Source organism: Aspergillus pseudodeflectus, assembly GCF_044049435.1.
Source record: "Aspergillus pseudodeflectus strain CBS 756.74 chromosome Unknown BJX68scaffold_6, whole genome shotgun sequence".
Lineage (NCBI taxonomy): Eukaryota > Fungi > Ascomycota > Eurotiomycetes > Eurotiales > Aspergillaceae > Aspergillus > Aspergillus pseudodeflectus.
The window spans coordinates 803,233-822,355 of record NW_027263782.1 but is presented as its reverse complement, the minus strand read 5'-3'; the positions used below and the strand labels follow the sequence as shown (position 1 = coordinate 822,355).

Here is a 19,123-nt window from a genome sequence, read left to right as displayed (position 1 = left end):
GTACGCTGATTAGAGATGTTGAGAAGGGGATCGAGTTGGCTTCATGAACCCGTGGTTGTCCGGATCGGTGATTCCATATGGTTTATATGTTGCAAATAGCGCTATCTGGCCGGATCTCCGATACGTAAGTCGCAGTACTGTATATTTTCTTTCCGTAAAAAAATTAGCGACAGGAGGAAAAAGGACCGCACAGACCTGATCTAACAAGGTAAAAATTATGAAAAAACTGATGGATATTATTACGGCCTAATGGACGAAATCCGAATGTTTCAAGAGTAATGCTTGTAGATAACTGTTTCTTTACGCCTTTGATATCTTACTTTTTTGTACTATTTAGTAAACAACAGTCAATAGCCCTCGGCCTTTCCGTAGAGACCAAACAGTGCTTCAGGATAGGCCGAGGCATGCCATGGAGGCGATTATTAATGCCTGCATGAGGAATGGATAGTAGCCCAGGGGTTCCGGGACGAGGTTCTACTATGAACCATGGGACAGGAAACTAGCCATAGGGCTGTCCGTCTGCGGCTAAACAACACCATGTCTACCTTTCTATTTGGAACCGTAGAAAGGAACGTTACGTCTTTCGAAATTGCAAGGCGAGCTGTGCGGACACTTGGTTGACGCTCCTTGGTTTCCATCTAAGCCTGACTCCGGAGGCCCTCCCATACTAGGCGGAAATTGGATACTTAGGCTGCTGATCCATATGCAGGTGTGTGACACAGCTAATACACTGGCCTACAACCTACGAGGCAAGCTATTTCTTGGCAAGTTTGCGCCCAAAGGCTAGGCCCCAGGAGACGAGGACCGTATGCTCGTCCGCCCAGGCTGACGTGAGATTTGGCGCTTAGCTACGGTAAGAGGTACGCTGGAGCTTGGTTCTGGGTGGAAGAGTCGACTTGTGAGGGACCCTCTCGAGGATCTGGGGGTACTTACAGCCGACTGGGCACCACAGATATTGGCCCGTTGTCCGGTGTCGGGTGTTGGAGTTTTTCGCTTCGCTGGTGGTCTAACTGCTAATGGGCGATTGGGTCGCAGTACATGCATGATGCTTAAACATGGTGTGATGTGGTTGTAAGGTGCAGAAGTCCATAACTACTTTCTCTGGCCTGCAGTTGATTGACGTTACACAGCTGATAAATTACTCACGTGGAGGGTTATTCCACCAAGAATTTGACTGTACCAGGAGGTCAGAAAGAAGGATGCTAGCTGGCAGCTGGTCAAGCCAGAGATTACATCACAGGCTCTTGCTACTTACAACCGTCGTGATATCAATGCCTCATTTTTCAAGAAGACACATGGCAGCCAGGGCGCGATATACAGAGGCAGGTCAAACAGCAGACCCCGGGCCGGCGACGAGCGCCCCACTGGACGGTCCTCTAGTATCCATTCGCAGAAGCCACACCTTGTCTTTGTCTTGCACCAATACCACCCAAGAGAGACGAACAGGAGATACCTGGCCTCAGCCCCAGCACGCCACCACCACGCCAGAGTCAATCCTCCAGAAAAGCGTACGTGAAAGCGTACGTGGCACCTGCTATACGTACCGGGGTTAATTAGCTTAGGTTCATCCCAGTACTCGGAGGCAGATCCTAGTCCTTGATCAGCCACTCACGGTGTCGCACCATGGTACTTGCTCTACCGTGAACCCCACGAATATGTGCTATAATGGCTTGGAGATTTTGGATTAGGTATTCTAGACTAGTGCGCCTAGGAAACTAAGGTCACCTATAACTTATTTATGGCTAATAGAGGGCCGTTCACCTTCTAGTTGGGATATAAGAGAGACGTGCAATAATGTCCGAGATGAGACGAATCATTTGTGTTAGTTACAGCCAGCTAAGCCTGGGCGATGAGGTCCAACAGCACGACGCCCAGGCATAGGTAGCTTTGCGTTAATAAATAAAGAAGAACATCGCAGGAAGGAACTAGAACTTTTCCCAACCTCGCCAGGTATAGACCAATGTGACCCACTCTAATTCTTCACCCCGGCCCAAACCTTCTGATACCACTTCCTTTCCCCCTCGCTCTCACGCCCGCCCTCCGCACCCCTCCCAACCTGCGCCTCCTCAACGACAACGCCCCCGTTCGACGTCCCATCAACAACATTCTGCGCCTTGCCAAGATAGTAATTCGGCATCATCAACCCAGCAAACAGCGGGATAACCGCTAGACACAAGCCAGTGAGGAACATGGGCCGCACCGTATTCGTGAACGCGCGGATGCCCTGCTCGCGCTCCGCGCTTCCCCATCCGAATGTATTGCGCGCGGTGGTGGAGCTCCCATAGAAGATTGCCGTGTCTTCGGTGGACAGGCCTTGGTTCAGCAGGTTGGTTCTGTATGTGCTCGTGTACATGCTCGATGCGATGGCGGAGCCGACCGACGAGCCGAGTTTCGTCCATAGGGAGAGCTGCGCGATGATGGCTGCGAGGTCCTGGTGCGGGACGGAGGCCTGAGATGCGACGCGGGTGCCGACGACGGAGCAGGCGCCGCCGGCCGAGTTGAGGATCTGCGTGAAGATCAGGGCGGTGGTTGTGGCGTTGGGGCCGACGGCCCAGTATGTCAGTCCCAGGGCCAGAATACGCAGACTCAGACCGAATATCTGAAGACTCTTGTAGCGGTGGAAGTAGCGGTGGTAGAGGCCCGCAAGCAGCCCGAACCCCGTCAGACAGACGGTCGAGATGTTTGTGAAGTTCCCCCATTTGTATGTGCTCCAGTCCTTGATGACGAGGACCCAGGTACTGTAATAAATCGAGCGGACGTTGCCGGAGACCATGTAGAAGATGTCGATGATGACTGCGCAGATGAAGGTCTTGTTGTGCCACACGCGGCGGTTGAGGATCGGGTACTGCGAGAAGAAGATTTCCCAGGAGAGGAACATGATGAGCACGACGAAGCCGACTGTGATCATGGCGATCATGGAGGGGTTTGACCAGCCGCCGTCGGCGTCGCGGGCGAGGGAGAAGGGGAGGAGGACGAGGGCGAAACCCAGGGCGAGGAGGAGAAGGCCGATGATGTCGATTTCGGTAAGGAGGTCGCCGAAAGTGGTGAAGCGTTTGCCGAGGGATGCGCGTTGGATGTTCATCGTGTTGTTTTCGGTCGCTTCACGGACTTCGAGGCGGCTGGCGGCAAAGGAGAGTTCGCCGGCCTGCTTGGCTTTGTAGTCTGCGTAGTAGAGGGTGGCGATGATGGGGCTGACGAGGACGGGCGCGATGATGCAGAACATGCCGAAGCCCCAGCGCCAGCAGGTGTCGGTGTCGTCGGAGCAGAGGCTGGACTGGATCTTGGAACCGACAAAGGGGAGGAACAGGTAGGGGAAGGAGGTCATCGCGCTGGCGAACCCACGCCACTCCAGGGGCGTGAGATCACCGACGATGATATCGGTTGTCAGATCCAATCCTGCTTGACCGGTGGCGGCGATGACTCGTCCGACGCAGAGAGCAGGTGCCGTGGGCGCGGACGCCACGATGATGTATCCGAGGACATAGGAGGTTAGAATGAAAATGTACGCAGTCTGTCGAGAGAAAACGTCGCAGAGCTTTGCGATAAAGGGCTTGGAAACGGCAACGATGATTCCCTCGGCGATGTCAATGGTTCCAATGTACGACTGTCGGTTGAAGGCCGCAGTGGCATAGACATCGTACGCAGAGGTCGTGGACTGGTCCAGACAGAAGGAGACGGAGACAGCGAGAATGCAAACATACATGGTAATCGCCACAGGGTGACTGCGGTGGAAGAGGCGCGAAAACGCCTCGACACGACTTACACCTTTCTGCTGTAGATTATGCGCCTTTTCCGGATCGACGCTGCGAAAGTCGACATTGTTCTGCGGCGCCGGGGCAGGAGTAATGCCATCCTCGGCGGCGGTCGTATGAGGACCAGGCTTCTCGTTTGTGGCCATGGCGAGCTTAACCTGAGAAAGAGCAGTCGATCTGATCAGATAAGACAAGAGATGGCAGTTGGAATCTGCTGTCTTATAAGTTGCGATCGGCACTCTTCTCCGATGCACAACGCCATACAAAAACTCTGCACCTGCTAGGGAGACCCTAGTCTTAGATTCAGCCTGTCAATTGGAGTAACAGGCCTTGCTGGCGGGGATCAACACCTCCCAGTGCCCAGAACAGGGAAGCCTGCCAAGCAACAGGTGGGGGCTCGATATAGGGCTCTGAATCCCGGCGAATGAGATGCTTGGTCTAGATCAGATTGTTCTAGCTCGGATTATCTGATAATCTGATAATCTTCCTGAACCCAATCAAATAGGTAATGGAGGGTAGTTCTTGCTTGAAGGATACGCGATCTCTCGAATTTGGAGATGGCATGATGTCTTGAAGTATTTAGTTGCGCTCGATACTAAGCCTTTTCTCGTTTCTTGAGAGACTTAGCGCGCACGCCAAGAATATATGCCCAGCAGCCCAGATTGATTGATCCTGCGGAGGAAGGAGCAGGGCTCCGAAACACGTCTTCCAAGCATATTGCGGATATGGGTGTTTTACAACGAGCCAGAAGGAAAGCACAGCGGTTCTGCCCATCGTAGCTTCGAAGAAAAGATCCTCCTCGGCCTCGATACCCCAAGGATCTAGATCCACACGCCTCAGAGACGGTACTCATTCCATCCATCCACCAAAATCCTCCATATTGCCTCTAAGAACATTAGAATACCGTGGTCTTACTCAGAGCACCGAGAATTAAGGCGTAAGACGGTGCGGCCGAAGCTACGACGCAACGACGGTGGGCCAGCGGCGAAACTCCGAGTCTGCGCGCGCGACTTGGTCATCCATTGAAATAAATACGGCCGTGGCAGATGGAACCTACCCAAGCAGTCTTTCAATGATGCTTCGGCAAGGTTAAGCCATGTATCTAAACGTATCAAGAGCAATGGGTGAACTCGGTTGCAGCCCCCCAAACGCGAGTACCCCAGGAAGTACCTGACAGGAGGCCTGATATGCGTTGCCACCTTTTCCTCAAGCCCGTAGATTATACACGATACTTGCGTTCATTATCTACTTGCCAAGAGACTCGGACCGCACGAAATATCCCTTGACTCATGCTCCATGGCCTAGACGAATGGCAAGAGTAAGGTCAGTGATCCGGTCGCAGTCCGATAGGCCGAGCACGTGGTGGATACTGAGAGACTTCCAAGATTCCGAAGAAGTAGTGGCTTTGCTTGCTAACAAGGAAGGCGGCCCTAAGGTTCCTGGGTAGCCTTGCCCAATGGCCACAGAGATACCGAGCCCAGGCCGCCGGGCAAGGTAAGCTGGTGATATACCTCATGGTAGTAGATGGGGATAAAGCCATTTGAGCAGATTTCTGGAAACGGTCTCTTGGTCTGCTCTTGTACGAGGACAATACTTAGTCCAATGTAGCAGCCTGAATTAATTTACCCATGTCTCACTTGGCCCGACATCGCTCGAAGGGTGGGCTCTCCAACCGGAGAAGGAGGTCCTGCCTGGCCGTGCATTTAGCAACTCGTCCCGGGAATCCACTTGCGTAGATGCGCCTGGTTTCTTCCTGGCAATTTCTTACCTTCTCAGCTTCCTTGAAAACGGTGGTGATAAACTTTCCTGAAAGCCCTACCATATCGGAAGCGTGGAAGGGATACCAGCCCATACCTACAGTTCCAGTCTTCTTACTCCCAGTCGCAGCCAAGGTCGCCACTCGTCTAAAGGCAGAATTGGCTGACATTAAAACGTTGGTTAAGTTCGAGGGTGGGTTTATGTGCATTTGCTTGGGCAATACTATGGTTCCGTATGGGTCACCAAGAATAGAACCGTCTTGGAGAAATCGGCTCAAAGGAGCACTAAACATCAACCTGGACGCGATGGGAATTGGTATGGCCAAGTAATGTATAGGAGCATTATTTGAATTGCTACGCTAGTTATCACGATGGTTGATCAGAGTGACACCAGACAGCGATCTTGAGTATAACTGCGCAACTACATATAAATCGCAACTCAGAAATACTAGTCCGTCGTTTGCTACAGTATATTTTGCCAACATGCACGAGGCTGAATGCATACCAAGGCTACTTTGAGCGAGCGGGAACGATCTGGCAGGCTACAAGACTATTCTCATCGCCATTGATCATATTACGCATCAATTTAAGCGCTGCTTGGGGTATAGTTCCAATCTCGTACATGCCTAAAGCTTAGCGTCGACAGTCCCCTGCTTGAATACGGCATTTGATATCGAGCTCCCCTTCGCACCAAGTCTCATCTGGGTCGTCTGAAACAACCTTGGCAGCCCGGTGTCCTGGAAGTCCAACCCGTCCATGACCATCTTCGCAAGCCCTTCCGCGGCAAGAAAAACCTGCGGCATCCCATGCCCCGTGAACCCTCCAATAATCCACTGATCCTCCTCTCCAGGAACGAGACCAACATGCGGAAGGCCATCAGACGAGTATCCCATGACTGTATCCAAGTGTCAGCATCAGCCCCCAGATCTCAAGTGAAATAGGTGGAATGGTGTAATGAAGACATACTGCCCGTCCAAACCCGATCCGTATACGCACAACTCCCCTCCCAACCTTTAAAGTACCTCTGCATGTATCCATCAAAATACCGTACCGCATCTTCTAGCACCCGGCTATCGTCGCTAACGTTATACCAGCTATCCGGATTATCGATGAACGCGGGTCTTGCCCCACCAACAACGATACTACCGTCCTCGCGAGGAATCAGGTAATCGTAGTTCCAGGCGTTATGTCTGATCGTGTACGTCCGCGTTAGTTTTGGTGTTGTTCTATTCGGAGGGGCAACAATGCGACTACATGTCCCGCGCACCGGAACGATTTTGTCGCGGTATTGTGGGAGGATGGCGGACGTGTAGCCGTTGGTTGCGACGATGAGTTTTTTGGCCAGGATTGGGCCGCGTGTGGTGTGTATTTTCCAGCCGTGGGTTGAGTCTTGGCCGGTGGTTTTCTCGATCGATGTGACGGGTGTGTGTGTCTGCAAATTTACACCGCGCTCGATGGCTTTTTGAAGCAGGTGCATGATCAGCTTGTATGGCCAGAGATGCCCGGCTGCATAGGAGAAGCACGCCACTGCGCCTTTGACGCCAGAAAACTGGATCACAGTAAGCATTCAACCCATCTTTGCTGGTCATAGAAATTCAATGAACATACCTTTTCTGCTTCACTAGGCCCAGTATATGTCGTCCGAACCGTCGGCCCACACCCCGCCGTAACGAGCCGATCATAGCCATCCTTGAGTTTCCGCGCATGAGTCTCGCTAAACTGCACATCAACGGCCTCCGTCACACCGAGGTCGCAGTCGATAGCTTCCTTCTCCACGAGATTCTGAATAACGTCGACATGCCGCGCCTCGAACTCGGCTACCTCGGTTGCGGCTTCGATTCCGTATTCTTCTGCCAGTGTTGCGATGCGGTTGTAGGAGTCTGGTTTTAGGTGGCCGCCTGCCGTGGTTACTTTTAGAGTTGTACCTCGATTGGAGGATGAAGATGAGGAGGATGTAACGCACCATTCCGCCCCGTCGCCCCCGAACACGCCTCGCGACCCTCGAGGATGACAATCGACGGTGTGGTTCCGTCTTTCGACTGTTCGAAAATATGGTGCGCCACAGATGCACCCGCATATCCGGCACCGATAATCACAACATCTGCTTCAGTGGGCAGAGTCTCGGTTGACCGATGACTATCCAGCGCATGCGGCTCCGTCCGCCAGAAAGAGGTAATGGAATTCGGCGCGAGGGTCGGTTTCGACATTATGGCTTGCCCGTTTTGTATCTACTATTTTTGTTCGATGGCTGCAGCCAGGGGTTGTTTATTTGTTTCGTCATGGGCGAGGGCTTGACCGATTCGAACCCAGATAGAGTGCCGGTTGACTCCCGGCGGCATTGATAAGTGAGCTGCGATCCCGCCGGATGGGCCGCCGGGATGCGTATCAGGAGATATGATTGGGTTATCGCCGGTGGCGTGGTATCAGGTGGTTGTGTGGGAGTTGGAGTAGAGTTGGAGTAGGACGGGTGAGGGGGTGGGTGTGGCTTATCTCGAGTCCTCGGCCCAGGATACGCCAAGGGTCTTATTGCATTGTTGCACTTGATGTGATGAAATGGAGAGCACGATACTGTGATATAGAGGGATGTTGAACTGTGTGCTTATGTAGAAGTGTGTAGTTTCGGGCACATTACATCGGGGGGCAACATCTTGAACAAACAAAGTAACATTATGACTATTTACCGCGTGAATTACTCATGCGAGGCCTGATGCGCAATAATCTTGTCCGCCATGCCCGGCAACGTGTCGTCAATAACATCCATCTCCCCAAACAGCTCCGTCAACGGCTCCTTCTCCCAAATCGCCGTATACGCGCCTCGGAATCTACATCCAGTCAGCACCTCTGTCACTCACCCCCATCGCCGCTACAAGGAAATAGTCGAGGAAACTCACCCAGCCCTCCTCGCCGCCGAAACATCCCACATGTGCCCGGCTGCAAACCACGGCGTCTTGCCCCCATTCTCACTAACCAACTTCTCCAGAAGCGGCTTATACGCCTCGGGATCCGGCTTGCCAATTCCCCGGTCATCACAGCTCAACAAATTCTCCTTGGGCATCTCAACCCCCTCGCGCGCAAAATACCCACCAACCCTCTCCAAATCCCCAGCCGTAAAGCACCAAACCGTAAACCCCGCATTGCGGAGTTTGGCTAGACACTCCGCGGCGCCGGGACGTAACTTCAGGCCAGCATACTCGGTCATAATGAACTCGAGATCGGCCTCTGATGCAAAGTCTCGTGGCTCTTTGATCCCCGCCATCCAGAGCATGCGGTGGAAGAGGGCGCGGAAGACCGTGGCAAAGGGCTTGTAGGCGCCGGACATGCTGAGGTAGGTATATTCGCGCTCGGCGACCTCGATCCAGGTGTAGCCGAGCAATGAGGGTTTTATGCCCTCTGCGCGCAGCCGGTCGCCGAGACGCGTGTCGATTGCATTGAAGAGGGCGTCGTAGCCGATGAGGGTGCCGACGACGTCGAAGACGACGTTTTTGGAGGTGGCCATTTTCCTGTTTTGCGTTCGATGGGATAGAACAATGATGGACGGGTGTAAGAAGGTAAAAAGGAGACGGAGGTGTTGGTCTTTTTACTGGGAGCAAAAATATCGTCATTCTTATCGAAGGCATGATTCCCCCTCTTATCGAAGCCGGCGGCATTGCCGCAGATCCCCCACTTGAGTCCCGCCGGGAGCCCTAACGCGGCTTAGCCCAAGATAACAGTTGGAGTAGGACTGATACAAGACACCTTGGCAGATTCTTAGATACGAGTGGTAAAGGGGATATGAAGGGCTTTGTTTCTCCCTTGGATATTGCTGTATACGCTTGACACGCAACGATGGCCGACCATTCTCTCAAAGCAGTTGATCCCGGTGTCGAATCGAAGAGTGCGTTCAAAGCGCAACCTGATATTGAACGTGTCGCTACGACCTCGACTGAACTCCATGGCTCCACGACGGCCGTTCACCCTGATAATGTCGGGTACCATCGTTCCCTTACCAGGCGGAAGGTGATGATGATGACTTTTGGTGCTGGGATTGGAACGGGATTGTGGGTGGGCACTGGGCAGGCGTTGCATTATGGTGAGCCCGCCCTGAGATATTCATGTCACCTACCCCTATACTAACTGTCTATAGCTGGTCCAGCAGGCCTTGCCCTTACCTATACTCTCACAGCGTAAGACCCCATATATCTACAAACTGACGTTTACTAACCGGGCAGGATCATCGTCTACGCCCAATACTCGTCCGTCGGCGAAATGACCACCTACATGCCCGTCCACGGCGGGTTCATCCGTCAGTGCTCGGAATTCGTCGACCCAGCGTTTGGTTTTGCCATTGGTATCAATTTCTGGTTTGCCGTACGTCCCACTTCATTGTCCCACGTTCTTGACCCCATCACTAACAGCATCGACAAGTGGGTAATGATAATCCCCGCCGAAATAACCGCCGCCGTAAGCGTCCTCAAATTCTGGCCGCAAACCGATGCCCTCCCACTCGCAGCGTACATCACAATCTTCATCGTTGTCCTCGCAGTCGCAAACATGTTCCACGTGAAGGTGTATGGGTACATCGAGTACTACATGTCGTTCATCAAGTGCCTCGCCGTCATGCTGATGATCTGCTTCATGTTCATCATGACCTCTGGCGGGATCAAGGCGACGGGCGGGCCGATTATTTTCAGTTACTGGAAGAACCCCGGCGCGTTTAATAATGGGATCAAGGGGATTGCGAAGAGCTTTGTGCAGGCGGCGTTTAGCTTTGGGGGTGGTATGTCCTCTTTCCTCTCTCTCTACCACCTTGTCCCGGACCCCCTTTCGATTTGCTGTGAGTGATACTGATGAATGGGCAGGCGAACACATCGCCGTAATAGCCGGCGAAGTCGCAGACCCACGCCACACAATCAAAAAGACCGTCCGTCCCGTCTTCTGGCGCATGTTCACCTTCTTCGTCGCCAACATCTGGCTTGTTGGAATGTGCGTGCCCTCCAACGACCCCGACCTAATCAACGGGGCCGGAACACTGGGTTCCCCCTTCGTCATTGCCCTAAAACGCGCAGACGTGTGGGGTCTCGCGCACGCAATCAACGGGTTTATCTTTCTGAGTGTGATATCCTGCGGCGTGACGAGTGTGTACGTTGCTAGTCGGAGTCTGACGGCGCTGGCGGATCTGGGGATTGTGCATGGGTTCTTTGGACGGAAGGATAGCGCGGGGAGGCCCTATGTTGCGATTGCGATTTGTTTGGTCCTTGGGGGTGGGTTGTGTTATTTGAATGTGGATAGTACGGGGACGGTCGTTTATGGGTGGTTTTCCTCGTTGGTAGGCATCTCCCCTCTGTGCTTCCCTGCCTCCTTTACCTTCTCAGGTTCTGCCTTTCATATCGCCCACTCGGCTATGCTAACCAAGGATACTGTGCAGGTCGCAATAGCAACCCTCTTCCAATGGGCCTCAATCTACATTGCGCATCTCCGCTTCCGAACCGGTCTCCGCGCACAGGGAAAAGACCTATCCACGCTCCCCTTCAAGGGTATGCTCACGCCCTACGCGCAGTACTTTAGTCTCGTAATCGTCCTCTTCATCTTCGGGTGCGAGTTCTATCTCGCGTGTTTCCCGTTCGGTGAGAAGGGGTCGGCAAAGAGTTTCTTCTCGACGTATCTCGCTGCGCCGTTGTTTGTTTTTGATTATTTTGTTTACAAGGTAAGTTCTCCGTCTAACTTGTTCCTAGGGAGAAGGGAGGGTTGCTAATAGGATGAACTGCAGTGGTGGTTCAAGACAAAGATCGTCAAACCGAGCGAGATGGACTTTTCGCCCGCGATTATGTTTGATGAGGAGGATCGCGCGAGGGAGGAGAGGGTTGAGGAAAAGGGAGAGAAGAAACCGTGGTTGAAGAGGATGCAGTATGTGGTATTTGGCTAGGCTAGAGGGCATGGGAGCGAAATGTACCCTTGACCCAGAAACATTGTGGTATCTGCAGTACAGGAATAGTAATCGAATTATTCGGTCTGAAATGGAGTAAAGGCATCCGCATCCGGTGCCAGCGGAAAGTCACCACTTAGCCAGTCAGTATCCACCAGGTCTGCCACCTCGTTTATCCGCGGATGTCCAAAGTTTCCCGGTTCCGAGTTGAGAAACGAGAGGGGACTAAACGAGGATAATTCACTCAGGTTCCCCGAGCCGGTCTCGCTCTTCATCGCTTGCGTCCAATGTTTGAACTGCGCGTAGGCAGAGGGTTGCTGTCCCGACTGAGGTACATTGTCACTGGCGAGTGAAGCCTGGCGTATAGCAGCATCGAGTGATTGAAGATACGAAATCTCTGACTCCGACGAACTCCCCCCCGTCATGCGACGGATCAGGGCCATTCCGCGCGCCAGCTCCTTCTCGAATCGATGCGCCGTGCGCGAGTTGAGTCGCTCCGCAAGAATGACGAGAAGTGCAGCACGACAGGAACTGAACTCTGTATACGAGGCACGACAGAGGCCCGTCTGGCTTGCCAGTGTCTGTAGCGTCTCGATGATTTGGAGGGCGCTCTGCACACAGTTTTGCACCAGGATAGCTCTGGGCTCGTTATTGTCGCTTCGTGAGTCCTTCCAGTCGTCCGTGAACATAAATGGTCGGCCCATATAGATGTATATTAGAAGATATGCGAGCTTCAGGTGTGAATTCTGGCGGAAGAGCGGGTTTTCGGGTGCCGTGTCCCGGCAGGATAGTGAGTTCCACCACTCCTCGACGTGCGTGCGTATCTGCATTAGGCGCTCGAGGTACTCCTGTATGAATCGCTTTGGGCAATTGCGGAGGAGGGTTCTTGCCATGTCAGATGGTCAATATGGCGGAGAACGGATGGCCTGCTTACAGTGTTTCTGACACTTCTCCCAGCCATGAACTTAGCTTAATAAATGCAATCATGTTTGCATAAGCTGGGGATGAGAATGATGGGTCGTCCGCCGGCAGGTCTGTGCTGATATCTGACTTGGAGATAGATGCTGGGCGACCGTGAAATATGCCGATCCTCCTAATCATCGTTAGATCTCATGGTGAAGAGGGCCGAACACCCTACCTGTCTAAACTGTACGCAGACCAAAATACCCGGTTTCTCGTCTCGATAATTCTCGCTCCACATTCCTCTCCAACGTACTTGCGGTGCATTCCATTTTGAATAGCCATCTTCACCGCAATGCCAAGGTAAGAGTAAGATAGGCCTCCGGTCGACAGCGGGAGGGCATATAAAGCGAGAAGAAGGAATGCCTGTACACTCTCATGCGAGGCCACAAGGATAACATCCGGTACCAGCCTGCATGCAATATGATAGAGCGAAAGGCCCACTGAGTCTTCTGAGCAGAGATTCAGATCTTCGGTTGCGGACTGGTCCTCCATATGTGCGACCTGGGTGCCAATCGCCAACACGGCAAAGACCGAGCACACCCAGGGAATATCACTCAAGCTGTACTCTGCTGACTGAAGGTAACAACGATCGAGCTTCTCTTCGAGCCATGCTTGTTCCATGTAGAAGGCATTTCCTTCAGAGTACTTGAAGAACATGCTGACCAAGAACGTTGCGATTGGTCGTGGCGGTAAATGGCTCATTACTTGAGAGACCATATGCGTCGAGGATTGCAGCTGTGTTGGACGCCAATACTCTTTTACCTGGTGTAATCAGAAATGTATCCAGACACGATTGTCGATGCAACATACCCCAAAGCGCTCAATGGGCGAGCTGATCTTTCGTCGTAGTTTTTGCGAGAAGTTCCAGTGAGAGAACTCGCCCGAATAGTCTAAGCAGCATCAGTATCGCACCATTCTTGGGACATGTAGACTAACGAGCGATATTCTTCGAAACAAATTGCACATCAAACGGCTCGTCAACGTTCGGCGCCTCCCCTTGTGGTGTGCTTCCCAATCGCGCAACAATACGGCTGACATTGTCTTCGTCCAACGGGACATCTCCAAGAAAATGACGGACGATATATTCCAGTCCTTCCAGGCGTGATCGGCTTGCTGGAGGTCGGTCTAGCATACTCTCAGCCTGACTGTGTAGGACACGACCACGCACAGTACACGGTCGACCGAGCCTCTGACATCGCCAGCACGGAGGACCTCCTTCACACTTCTCCTTTTGGCGTCGGCACGTGTCGCATCTGAGTGGGTTAGCTTGACTCTTTGATAATACAAAGATCACTCACGCAAGAGAAGCTCGCCGCCTCGTCGCGCGTGTAGCATGGTATTCCTGTCCAATGCCGTACGTTTCCATTGCTGGTCGTGTCAGTTATGATTATATGTCGTGCTGATGCGGATATTCGTTGGAGAGGTGCATATCTGCAGCTCGGCGCGCGGAGCCTGGGGAAGATACGTTATCTCTGGGATCGGTGAGGGGTACGCTAGCCAGCTACTCCAACATGATGGGCGAGTCAGATGGCTTGTCAGCGATAACCTCGGGCAAGGATAGACAAGTGCTCCCATGTCAGGTTTAGTGTGGAGATCGAGTGTCTCAAGCTTCATGAGTGTGATCAGGGCTATGGGTGCTTTCGGGGTGAAGTTGCTCCTCGTCGAGATATATTTTTGCCATCACCCCGCCTCACTACAGAAGGATGGTGCACAATGTGCAATAGATCAGACATTGTCGGAATCTATGGATCTCTCGAATAGGTTCTCCTGCATAAAGGTTGTTGGGCTGTTGACCAGGCGAGGAAGGGGACCTGAGAATCGGTATGTTGTGGTGGAAAGGAGCACGCCTGGAAGAGGGCACGTGATCATGTTGCTGCCTGAGTCACCAGGCAATCAATGAGACACGCGGAACTTCCTGGCGCGCACCCGTGCCTTCCTTCGCGAAGATGGACTCGATACCATCCACCTCAGAGTTCCGTTGCTCCATCATCACTCTCTCTGAATCATCAACGAGTACAGGTGGCTTTTGAGTCCCCTAAGATTATGTTTTTGCGGCCGTTTGCTTGAAAATATGCGACCTTTTGCTGATACCACCCCCGTGAAGTAGCCACCAAGGCAAGGCTGTGAGAGAGGTATGCCTAAATCCCACATCGCTCCAATGCATCTCGTGCCGTCGCCCACTTTCTCCTCAGTAGCTCGTCGATAGATAGGCATCTCGTACTAGGGTGTCTCACTCCTTGCACACCCTTTCACCCGCCAGGAAACCCCTGCGCATACGCACGATTTCTCCGAACTCCTCGGTGGCGCGGAAAGTGTGGCTGACGCCTAGGCGACCTTGTGGGTGGCTCAGAAGAGCGCCCGACGCTGCGCCACGTCCCAAGGAGGAATGGTTGTTTGACAGGGATTATACCGCCCCTCTCCCATATAAAGCAGCTGTCGGTCGCATCCCAGCTCAGCGCAGCCGCGTACGGCGCCTACCTGTTTCACACAATGTCTGCGAGAACTGATACACCTAGTCGAGCGGATTTCCGAATCGCGATCATCTGCCCCCTGCCCCTCGAAGCGAAAGTTGCAAAACCGCTATTGAACCCCGTCTACGATCAAATCGCGCATCCTGAGCTTGCACAAAAGGCTGACGATCCAAACTCATACACCCTGGGGAAAATTGGCCCATACTATGCGGTTCTTGTGCATATGCCTACTGCTGGCAAAGCAGCCGCGTCCACTGCAGCAACAAATTTGCGGTCGAGTTATCCCGATATCGAATTAGCGTTCCTGATCGGCGTGTGCGGAGGTGTTCCAGTCATCGAACGATCGCATGTCACCACGGGAAGGACCGATGTATACCTTGGTGATGTGATTGTCAGTACTGGGGTTGTGCAGTATGATTTGGGGAAGCGCCTCCCAAGTGGCTTCGTCCGCAAAGATACTTTGGAAGCAAACTTGGGAAGGCCGAATCAGCAAATACGGTCCTTCATTTCAAAGATGATGGCAGGGGATGATCACTTGACGAGGCGACAAGGGGAATATCTCGCAGTCATCCAAAGCGCGGTGGACGCGATGCGCCCAGGTATCCAGGATGATGTTCTATTCCGCCAGGACTACAACCATAGAAAGAGAGGGTGCCAATGTTACAAAAGTCCTCCGTCAGACGAAACCGTACTTGCTCGGCAAAGAAAGTCAGATATATTGCCCTATATACACTTCGGAAGGCTCGCTTCAGGAGACACTGTTATGATGACTGCCAAGGCACGAGATGCCATCGCGAAGAAAGAACAAGTTATTGGCTTTGAGATGGAAGGAGCAGGGGTATGGGAAACCCTTCCCTGCATCCTTGTCAAGGGCGTCAGCGACTACGCCGACAGTCATAAGAGCAAGGACTGGCAGCTTTTCGCAGCTGCAAGTGCAGCAGCCTGCTTGCGCGCCCTCCTAGATGAGCGCCCAATATCTATCTTTCAGCCTTCGACAGGGACTGGACAGGGTATGTAGAGATTCCAATTGTAAGACAAGAATGGCTTCCTCGATTGTTTCAGCTGCTGAGAGACACGGGGTCCACTATAGTCAACTCCATACCCCTTCGAGGAACGGCGCGGAAGCGGCCATCCGATAAAGCTACGCAGGAGATCAACGAGACCTATGTTGAGCTTCTCACATTTACCCGGGCGGACTTTCGGCGCAACAAAGTTCTAGAGGCTCACGAAAAGACGTGCAAGTGGGTGTTGGTGCGGCCAGAATTCAAAGACTGGATCCATGCAGATGCTGAGGCAGCCCAGCGACGATTCTTCTGGATCAAGGGAAAGCCTGGAGCTGGGAAGTCTACGCTAATGAAGTTTCTCCTTCACACTGCGACTTCGGACAAGAACAATGATATAGTTCTATCATTCTTTTTCTACGCTCAGGGGACAGAGCTCGAAAGGTCCATTATTGGAATGTACCGGTCTTTACTACACCAACTGCTGTGCTCTCCGGCGGTTTCATCGCAGAAAAAACAACTGTTTTTTGACTTTGCCGCTGAGATGCAAGTTGAGAACGGATCGGTGAAGTGGACGAGGGACGACCTGGAGAGCCTTTTCTTGTCCATCGTTTCATCCCTTGTGGGTGCCCGCATAATCATCCTCATCGATGCCCTCGATGAAGGTGAGGAAAAGGACATTCGGCAAATGACTGAATTCCTTCAACAACAACTCATCCCTTGCGCCATATCACGTGGAGTTCAATTGAGGATTTGCCTTGCTAGTCGACACTATCCAAGCCTTGTGATTGTCAACGCTATTCAGCTCGTGCTTGAGGATCAGTTGGAGCACGAGTCCGACATAAGAGAGTATGTCGAAGCCAGGTTTAACGGAGGGAGATCCCAGGAAGCCCAGGAAATACGGGCTGAAATTTGCGAAAAGGCATCGGGGGTATTTCTTTGGGTATATCTTGTTGTCCGCTCCTTGAATGAGGCCTTTGAGGTAGGCAAGCTCCACATGGTCCGTGAGCGCCTCGATGTGATACCTGATGACCTCGACGCCCTCTTCATTAGTATCCTCACCCGGGACCAGAAGAGTCTAGGTGACATGCTCTTTTGCCTAGAACTTGTCCTGTTCTCTCCTCGCCCAGTGTCCAGCGAGGAGGCTTACTTTGCAATGATGTTTCATAAACGCGGATTAGCCCGAAGAGACATCCAGCTGCACACTGACTCAATGCTCGCCAACTACATTGTGAATGTCTCCAAAGGGATTGTCGAGGTCTCGCGGTCCAAGGCGCATGCTGTTCACTTTATCCACGAGTCCGTGCGAGATTTCCTTCTCCAGCGGAATGGTTTCGAAAGGTTACAGTCCGAGCATAGTACTAACTACCGCGGTCTGTCCCACGAGCGCATGGCACGAGTGTGCTTCCAGTATATATGCAAGGTTAGTGGCGATAAGGCTTTTGGAGATGTGTTTCGGACATTATCCGGTCTTCCTCGCGCCAAGCAACGCGAATACATGAAACAACATGTCCCTTTCTTCGGTTATGCGCGTTCCAGCGTCCTCTTCCATTGCAATGCAGCTCAGGCCGCAGGTGTTTCACAGTCCGACTTTCTACGCCAGTTGCTCGATAACCTTTCTGCGTTCAAGTCGGTCTACAACGCCGTCGAGTGTCCCAAGATCTCTCGTTATGATCACAAGGTGACTCTCTCATATATCCTGGCTGATCAAAAGATGGCTCATCTTGTGGGCCTGGAGGTTTCACGCCGTGGATATGATTGGTCCAGGGGTGGCCGATACAAGTCTCCAATGGGAACGGCTGTCGATTCCGGTGATACGCCTACGATCAGGGCCTACTTGGCTGCCCCACTGACGCCGAAATCATTGACAACACTGATTTACTAGGCACTGCGACCATTTCCGCTATGAAAGATCATCTGGTTGAAAGTGAGAGGAGAAGCTGCCAGCCGGTCAAGATACCGTATGAAACCTTTCTGGTTAACACTGCTATTCGAGGGGACCATCCTAGCGTCCTGATGCTTCTTGTCCGGACATGTGAATTCGATTTGCTGTCCGCAGTCCGCGGAACCTCCAGCCGTGGCCAAGCACATCTCCTCAAAATTCTCCTGGATTGTTGGCGATCAAACCCTGAAACTGCTGGGAAGGATTATCCAAAAGCCTTTCGACCACCCTGGGGGATGCGCACGGCGCATATCGATGTGATCAATGTCCTATTGGATTATGGCTGTTTAGATGTCGATTATGTGTTTCCAGAATTCGAGCGGGAGTGCGGTGTGCTTCATTGGGTGGCGAGATATGGGGACGCAGCTACGGTGAAACGACTTGTCAATGCTGGCTGTGATGCAACCTTTCGTGACAATTGCGGAGAAGATCCGCTATGTTGCGCTGCAAGAATGGGCAGCGTAGAGGTGGTGCGTATTCTAACCAAGGTTGAAGGTGTTGATATTGACGCAAAGGCTGGTGATGGTCGGACGCCGCTATCGTTTGCCGCAGGTTCGCCCTACATCGGGAGTTCTGAGACTGTCTCTGCCCTGCTTGAGACGGGGCTGGTCAATATAAACTCCGAAGACAAACTTGGACGAACACCCCTCTTCTGGGCTATCGTCTCTGGGAACGGAGCAACTGTAGGCACCCTTCTCCGTGTTCCGCAGATCAGGATTGATTCTATGACGGGTTCTGGCCATACTCCGCTTTTGCTTGCGGCCGCACGGGGCACTCGGGAGATCATCGAGCTGCTGTTAACCACTGGGCGGGTTGACGTCAACGCCCGGGATTCGCATGGCCGAACGCCGCTATCGTGGACTGTAGGTGCTTGCTTTCCCTATAAAGGTAGTAAGTGGCACTTCATCTGCGAGTCAAATCGAATAGATACGGTCAAGGCGCTCCTAAGCTGCCCTGAGATTCACCCGACTATTCCGGATGCCTTCGGCTATTCGCCCCTTGACTGGGCTCGAATCCACCACCGCTTAGCGAGTACTTATTATGCAAGCTTCCGGGTGGATGAGAGAGACAGATTGGCGCGAGAACATGAAGCAATTGTCGAAGTCCTCGTCCAACATGGTGTTGGGGAGGATGTGCCCGATGCAAGTCTTGATCCTCGAGATTACGAGTCTTGCTATAGCTACGACTTGGCAGAGGTCTTCCCGGTGCTTGACTCCTGGTCTCGTTCAGTAAGCCTTGAGGATCTGCTCAGATCAGGCCAGGTAGGACGTACAACTGGCAGGCGTGGTCAGGGCTACGCGTGGGGAGCCCTCAATGAGAGCAGGTGATGTTGAC

At 52.7% G+C, this 19,123-nt stretch overlaps 5 protein-coding genes across 5 annotated transcripts; 2 read left to right on the top strand and 3 right to left on the bottom strand.

The window, feature by feature from the left end:
* Positions 1-1,972: 1,972 nt before the first annotated feature.
* On the bottom strand, positions 1,973-3,898 carry BJX68DRAFT_263191 (uncharacterized protein; the record flags this gene model as incomplete). Its single annotated transcript, XM_071044629.1, has 1 exon — positions 1,973-3,898. The coding sequence occupies one exon, from the start codon at positions 3,896-3,898 to the stop codon at positions 1,973-1,975; it is 1,926 nt and encodes a 641-aa protein (XP_070903162.1).
* A 2,237-nt stretch (positions 3,899-6,135) lies between these two features.
* Positions 6,136-7,716, bottom strand: BJX68DRAFT_263190 (NAD(P)/FAD-dependent oxidoreductase; the record flags this gene model as incomplete). Its single annotated transcript, XM_071044628.1, has 4 exons — positions 6,136-6,404; positions 6,476-7,058; positions 7,118-7,407; positions 7,473-7,716. The coding sequence occupies 4 exons, from the start codon at positions 7,714-7,716 to the stop codon at positions 6,136-6,138; spliced, it is 1,386 nt and encodes a 461-aa protein (XP_070903161.1).
* A 522-nt stretch (positions 7,717-8,238) lies between these two features.
* BJX68DRAFT_253095 (amino acid permease/ SLC12A domain-containing protein) lies at positions 8,239-11,411 on the top strand (the record flags this gene model as incomplete). The annotated part of the gene is made up of 8 exons (XM_071042664.1): positions 8,239-8,250; positions 9,383-9,578; positions 9,633-9,672; positions 9,718-9,856; positions 9,914-10,265; positions 10,348-10,814; positions 10,914-11,192; positions 11,256-11,411. 8 exons carry the CDS (start codon positions 8,239-8,241, stop codon positions 11,409-11,411), a joined length of 1,641 nt encoding a protein of 546 aa, XP_070903160.1.
* On the bottom strand, positions 11,381-14,165 carry BJX68DRAFT_229205 (Zn(II)2Cys6 transcription factor). Its single transcript, XM_071038986.1, has 6 exons — positions 13,673-14,165; positions 13,311-13,627; positions 13,185-13,264; positions 12,550-13,136; positions 12,346-12,504; positions 11,381-12,296 (listed from the first exon to the last, which is right to left on the bottom strand). The coding sequence occupies exons 1-6, from the start codon at positions 13,738-13,740 to the stop codon at positions 11,489-11,491; spliced, it is 2,019 nt and encodes a 672-aa protein (XP_070903159.1). The 5' UTR covers positions 13,741-14,165; the 3' UTR covers positions 11,381-11,488.
* A 500-nt stretch (positions 14,166-14,665) lies between these two features.
* On the top strand, positions 14,666-18,039 carry BJX68DRAFT_179169 (5'-methylthioadenosine/S-adenosylhomocysteine nucleosidase family protein). The gene is made up of 2 exons (XM_071037178.1): positions 14,666-15,855; positions 15,936-18,039. Exons 1-2 carry the CDS (start codon positions 14,865-14,867, stop codon positions 17,729-17,731), a joined length of 2,787 nt encoding a protein of 928 aa, XP_070903158.1. The 5' UTR covers positions 14,666-14,864; the 3' UTR covers positions 17,732-18,039.
* The last annotated feature ends 1,084 nt before the right edge of the window (positions 18,040-19,123 follow it).

What these genes read in the sequence shown, in the direction of transcription:
- BJX68DRAFT_179169 (XM_071037178.1), top strand. Translation starts at nt 14,865, where the DNA reads ATGTCTGCGAGAACTGATACACCTAGTCGAGCGGATTTCCGAATCGCG. An exon ending in TTCGACAGGGACTGGACAGG is followed by an intron (nt 15,856 to 15,935) that starts GTATGTAGAGAT and finishes GGTCCACTATAG; the next exon opens with TCAACTCCATACCCCTTCGA.
- BJX68DRAFT_229205 (XM_071038986.1), bottom strand. Translation starts at nt 13,740, where the DNA reads ATGGAAACGTACGGCATTGGACAGGAATACCATGCTACACGCGCGACG. An exon ending in TGTTTCGAAGAATATCGCTC is followed by an intron (nt 13,265 to 13,310) that starts GTTAGTCTACAT and finishes GATGCTGCTTAG; the next exon opens with ACTATTCGGGCGAGTTCTCT. An exon ending in GGAGAAGTGTCAGAAACACT is followed by an intron (nt 12,297 to 12,345) that starts GTAAGCAGGCCA and finishes TGACATGGCAAG; the next exon opens with AACCCTCCTCCGCAATTGCC.